At 38.8% G+C, this 6046-nt stretch overlaps 1 protein-coding gene across 1 annotated transcript; it reads left to right on the top strand.

Annotated features, from left to right (window-relative positions):
* Nucleotides 1–3523: 3523 nt before the first annotated feature.
* LOC120284195 (probable serine/threonine-protein kinase cdc7) lies at nt 3524–5465 on the top strand. The gene is made up of 4 exons (XM_016183318.3): nt 3524–4301; nt 4366–4441; nt 4615–5136; nt 5205–5465. The coding sequence occupies exon 1, from the start codon at nt 4016–4018 to the stop codon at nt 4232–4234; it is 219 nt and encodes a 72-aa protein (XP_016025280.1). The 5' UTR covers nt 3524–4015; the 3' UTR covers nt 4235–4301; nt 4366–4441; nt 4615–5136; nt 5205–5465.
* The last annotated feature ends 581 nt before the right edge of the window (nt 5466–6046 follow it).

Below are 6046 nucleotides of genomic sequence, written 5' to 3'. Positions count from 1 at the left end.
CACTAAGAGAAAGAGAGCGAGCCAGTGACTGAACTAGAATGGAAACTTTTTAATACTGTTTATTCTGCCGCCCCCTTTTTACTACGTCTATTGAAAGTATCGCAATATCCATTGGGGTTAAGGGAAAACTTTCCTGTTGTTTGGCAATTTTCATTTGCCTTTGAAACGGGCAATTATGAAAAATGCTCGGAAAATGCACAATCCCCGAGCATAACTAACTCATTTCATTAGTTCCCACTACCCTCGGAGAGTAGTGAAAAAACATTTTAATGTTTCTGCATATTTTATAACTACGTAGTGCATTGTTTCCCGCCCGAGTGCCTCATATCGGGCGGATTAAAAGTTGGCCAGGTCAAATCTCGGCCCAGGACTCATTTAAACTTGGCCACCAGACCTCAGCCAAAAGACTTATTCGGTCTCAAATGGACTATTTTCACATTATGAAAATAATATTGTTCATACTTCTTTTCCAGCTTTCAGCTAGTCTGGTATAGTTTAAACAATATTTGGGTGTATATGTATTATATCTGCTTCAATTGAGCTAATCGTATCCATTTGAAGGTACTCTCTCACATAAAACTGATATAATGCACTGTGTTTGAATTACATAGAATCCTCCACAAGCACTCATACACGTTGAAGCAGTAGTATGTGTACGTGTTGGTCGTTTGTTTGTGTTGAAGGATGCATGAGGACCTTAACTGCATGTGCAACCTGTTTTTAGCTCGGCCATGTCCAAAGCTGATGTGTAAAATATTTTTCAAACTTTATTCACATTCGTGGCATGTGCCGCTGAAGGGTGGTGAGCGAGCAAAAAGGCCGTGGAACGGGGTGGAAGTGGGCGTTGAAAAGGCAAGGTTGAGTTCATTGTGGCCACATATCATGCCAACGATCATACGTCACGTTGTCTGGCTCTGAACTTTTCCACCACGCATCAACGAGCGCAGGAAAATTTAACTGAGCAGGTTAAATAATGTAAGGAAATATTTATCTTTAACTGAAATACTGCATCAGTATAACTGACACTTTCAATTACTTAAGCCGTTTTTAAATATTTCAGTATGCATTAAAATATTATCCCAGTAATTACGAAACTAAAGATAAAAACGAAGAATCAACAAATGGGCATAAAAAATGAGGGAGCCTCATGACTGAATATCAAACAGCAAAAGAAGCTGAAAAACGCTGCAGACAAAGAAAGATGGGGATAAACATAACACACACACTCTGACAGAGGGATAAATATTTTTCAACCCCCCCACCAATTCCAACCCCTCCTTTTTCAGGGTCTTGCTTTCAGTCAAGTCATTTGTCTGCAAAGGGAGCTCCCGAAAAAGGGATAAGAGGGATAACACATATAGTTATTTATCAAGTTATAAGTTATGATGTCAGCATGCTGGCATTATGTGACTGATAAACCCGAACACAAACACAAGTGAGCACACACACACACACATGTCTTCGTCTTACGGCTGCTCTAAATGAGATGAAAAATCGAGGTGAGAAAATTTTGACATTGCCGTCATTTGTTGTGGCGCTCACTTAGGCGCCAGCTTTGGTTACCCTTCTAAGAGGTATAATAGCTAGACAACATTTTTTAATATAATTTTTATAAATGCAATTAAAATGCAATTTTACTTATTTAAATATAGCAATATTAATATACATAGCTTTCAGATTTTTAAGTTGGAATCTTTCATAACAACTTAACGCTAGTTTTAATAATACAAAATCATGCTTGAAAATTTTAGAGTATACCTTTAAGTCGACTATTACCAACAAGTTGTTCGTCTACATTTTTTCGGTAGCTCTCTCCTTAAATTATGATGATATGAAAAAAAGGCAAGCGAGAGCAACTCGATGTCTTGCCTGCGCAAACATTTGCATAATAAATTAAATCAACGGAGAAAAAAGGAGGGAAAAGAAAGAGGCGCAGCTGTAAATTAAAAGTTCATGCGACAGCAAGGACATGCTCTGTTCAACTCGTCCTCTCATTTCAGACCAATCCCTTGCCTCAATGACACACTTAACATGGATCTCCCGTGCTCCTTACCGCCCCGCAAAGCACCCAAAACACCCTTCCCATAGGGTTTTCACTTGCGAGGCCGACTTCACCGCTAAGTTTAAGTGGAAGTGAGGCCCAGAAGCCATCGCCAAGTCACTGCAGTCAAGTCCAAGTCATCGTCATCATCATCAGCATCAGCATGAGGACACTGCAAGGACATTTCAACTCGGATAAATCTTAAGTCCACACAGTAATGTATGAACTAGTAATATGCTTAATATATGACTTTATGTCTTAAAACTGAAATTGTGGATTGGCACCTAGTTCATAAGTTGGCAATATTTTTTTAACTATTTGTATTGTGCCTGGTTGAAAAGATATTTCTATGTAATGAATATGATAATGAAATTCCGAAGTGAAAATTAACCATTAGCTTGAAAGCATTCTTATTTACTTTCCTTGGCGGTCTTCTGCTATTCAGTTGTACGGATTCCCTTATTGAATTGGTCTTGGTAATGCTAATTTATTTCCAGCTAGGGAACTATTCCACTTTCAAAACTGCAATTTATTTTGCAGTTACCCAACTCCCTGTTCATATTTGTTTTGCTCTTTTACCAGCTTCAGTCGAGCTTAATCTAACGCACTCGCAAACACGTCAAGCCACAAAAGTTGACTCTAGACTGTGTTTACAATTGGCAAGTGGGGCAAACATGGAAAGTGAAGGGGTTCGGTGGGGTGGAGTGCAGTGGAAACTTAGAACCATAACAATGTCAGCCGGAAAATAATGCTTTTGATGTCTGTTGACGCATGTTGTAAGCCGAGCATTAATTAAGCGTTAGATGCAATTTCCTCGAGTCCATAATGAGCTTTACGGCAACAGAATCCTCCAGGAGTCGTGTGTTGTAGCCACAATGAGGGAGTGTGTGTGTTTGTGTGTGAGCAGCATCTTGTGGTCAGCTTGGTGTTGCATAAAAATCCCATTTAACACAAGGACATACCACCCCATTGCGGTTTTCCTCACCCACACATTGCTCACATTTCCCAAGTGCAAATTAGTATTTTTCTCGGTTGCAACGCTTGAACATAAATTTATATTAAGACACATGAGTCCTTTGAATAATTGCAACCAAATTGGAGAACTTTCCCTCGAATTGAATGCCTGGCATTTCTCCTCAGTTACGTGGCGGGTTTCGCATTTCAATTAGGAGCAATTATGGCAGGCTGAGAAGTGCAACATGTGACGCCGAATTTGGCAACGACTTTCCAATGTCGTCTTTCTGTGTAAAATCTGTAGGGTATATGATTTTCACGCACGTTTGAAAAGAAATGTAAAAGGATGACATAAGATAAAATATATGGTTATCTTTTTTTCAATGTGCTTTGTAATTTTTCTTTGGCGCATACATAACTATATTTAATTTTCACTTTATTTTTAATTAATGTTAATATTTAAATATATTAGATATTACTGAGTACTTAAGGGTCGAGCTTAGTTTGTCTCTGTGGTATTCTCTTTTTGCTCCCTTTGAAATTGTTGCCAATTTGTACACAATTAAAAAACTTTACGTGTCTCGAAATTAAGCGAACAAATTGTTTTAAAATGTCCTTGGTAGAATGGGGAAACCCCAAAGAGAAGCTGTGAAAATGTGGCAAGGAAATGGGAGGGATGGTAAGGCAGCGACTGCCAAAACTGATTTCAATCGCACACATGTGTTGCCTTTTCTTCGAAATCCCACCTTATAGCAACCTCCTTTCGCCACATTTCGCCTCCTTGGAGGCAAACAAACTTTTGTTTCAAAATTTTGTACATAAATTCAATTAGTAAGCAATGCCACAAAAGTAAATATTGGACTCGAATACGGGGGATACGAGGAGATGGTCCTGCGAGCCTACAATTTGGGACACGTGAGGCAATGGCTGCTCCTGTGGCAACCGAAAACCGTTTGAAATTCTCACGCATTGCGCCAAAAGCGTTTAAGCTTTGAAACCGTATTTGATTGCACCTGACACATGTCATGTGTAACTAAGGAGTCGCCACCAACCAGCAATAGCAATGGCAAAAGCAATAGCAATAGCAATAGCAGCTACAACAATAACAGCAACAGCAAAAGTGGTTCCTGCCACACACAAGCAACAAAAACAACAACAACGGTAAGAGACCGGAATGGAGGGGAAATCACCTGGAGAGCAACAAGCGGAAACTGCGGTCTGATGAATATCCCGCAGTGAAATGCACTGAAATTGTCTCCCAAAATGGGTGAAAATTAAATGCAGCTGAGGGTGAGAGAGTTTTGCAGTGAGTGCGCTATTAATTCAATTAATTGCGGACTATAAACGTTTAATGATTGCACAAATTACAGGAATAAGATTAGAAATTATAAGCTACTACGACACACTTGATGCTAACGAGGAAGATCAGTGAATACAAAATAGTAGGTTAGTAAAAGTAAAAAAAAAGCCATTGATAAATTTTTATTTAGTATAACAAAAATCAATATATATCGTTGAATTTAGAAGTTCTTTCTTCTTAATGCAATCAATTGAACTAAAATTCAACCGTTTTGTCTTTAAAGTCCCCCAAAGCCTATTGAAAACATTTATTTTTCCAGCTGAATTTACAATCCTTTCTTAGCTTAACCCACACCGAGGCAATCGAAATTGCCAGCCATGTAATACGCAATTGTTAACTGAATTTTGGGGCAAATGGCAAAATGGCAGAGAGCCCGAAACAGAAACTAAGACAACTTCAAGTGTCCTTAGCTGCAAGAACAATGTCCTGCCAGTCTATGCAAATGCAATGGTTGCTGTTTCAGCAACGAAATAAGACCAGAAACAAGAGCTGGAGCTGAGTTTACTCTATCGAGTCAACAATGAATTGAATGCCGGTCTGGCGGCTTCGAAATGAGCATCAGTCGTGGGCAGGACAATGGCAGGACACTGTTGATACAAGTGTCCAGGCAAATGTAATTTAAAAGAAAATTAATTAAGTGTTCTCCTGCAGGCAAAAGTAAAAAATAGACGAGAAATTGGTGAAAACAGTCTTGCCTCTGGGCCCATTGTTATTCCGTCGGTGCATTTCTAATTACTCTGCTGCAGGATTGAGAAAGTGCTCATTTTGTGGCAACCTTTCGGTAATTTGCATGATTATAGCCGGAGCAGAAAAGGCAGCACTTATGTATACCTGTCGTCTATTCTATAGTCCTTCCTCGTTTGTCTCAATAAGGCAGTGCGTCAACTTTCATTTGTCATTGTGGGTGCGTTGCTGCAGCCGAGCAAACAAAATGCATTACCGCAGACACGAGGACACCGAAGACAGGAGCGAAAGGACAAGGACTCGACACAGTTCCTTAGCAGCTGACCCGAAAAAAATCAACCCTTACGGGGCGGCAAAGGGGCACTACTACTGATGCCAACACACCCACGCAACACACCGAGAAAAATAGCCACTGTTAAAAAGAATATCATATTTATTAAGATCATGATTTTCAACATGTTTTCCATATTACATTTGTAAATACAAGAGTGATACTTATTTGAAAAAGGATTTTATGTTAATCTATTTAATAATTAGTTTTAGTTGGTTGTACAGTTAGTTAAATATCTTCAAGTTGAAATAAAAAAAATTTATTGATATTTTTGTATTTGTGTAATAGTGTTATATTTTAAAAGAGAAGAACAAAAGAATTCAACTTATAATCTAATTTTAAAAATATTTCTTTCCTTATTTAACTTAACTTAACAAAGCTCTTCACAAATTCAGTTTTTTCTTTCAGTATGCAGCTACTACTACTACTGCAGCCCGACTGCCTTCTATGCGAAATCCATTAGCAACTAAAGTGAAATTCATTGTTGCAAAAGTACATGTTGAAATAAATTGAGTTGTGGCAGCATCAACAGCAAAAGCAGCAGCAGTCGAGACGGCAACAAAACTCAGTTTCTATCTCCTCTCCATCTTCTGCTGTTCACACTGCACCTGTTACGCACACAGAGAGACAGACAGGACGAAGGATGCAAGGATGTGGCCGAAGAGCAAACTTGTTT

Source organism: Drosophila simulans, chromosome 2L (assembly GCF_016746395.2).
Source record: "Drosophila simulans strain w501 chromosome 2L, Prin_Dsim_3.1, whole genome shotgun sequence".
NCBI lineage: Eukaryota > Metazoa > Arthropoda > Insecta > Diptera > Drosophilidae > Drosophila > Drosophila simulans.
The sequence above is the reverse complement of the archived record's forward strand: the minus strand, read 5'-3'. Positions and strand labels throughout refer to the sequence as shown.

Coding starts and splice junctions, on each gene's coding strand:
- LOC120284195 (XM_016183318.3), top strand. CDS start 4,016: ATGTCATGTGTAACTAAGGAGTCGCCACCAACCAGCAATAGCAATGGC.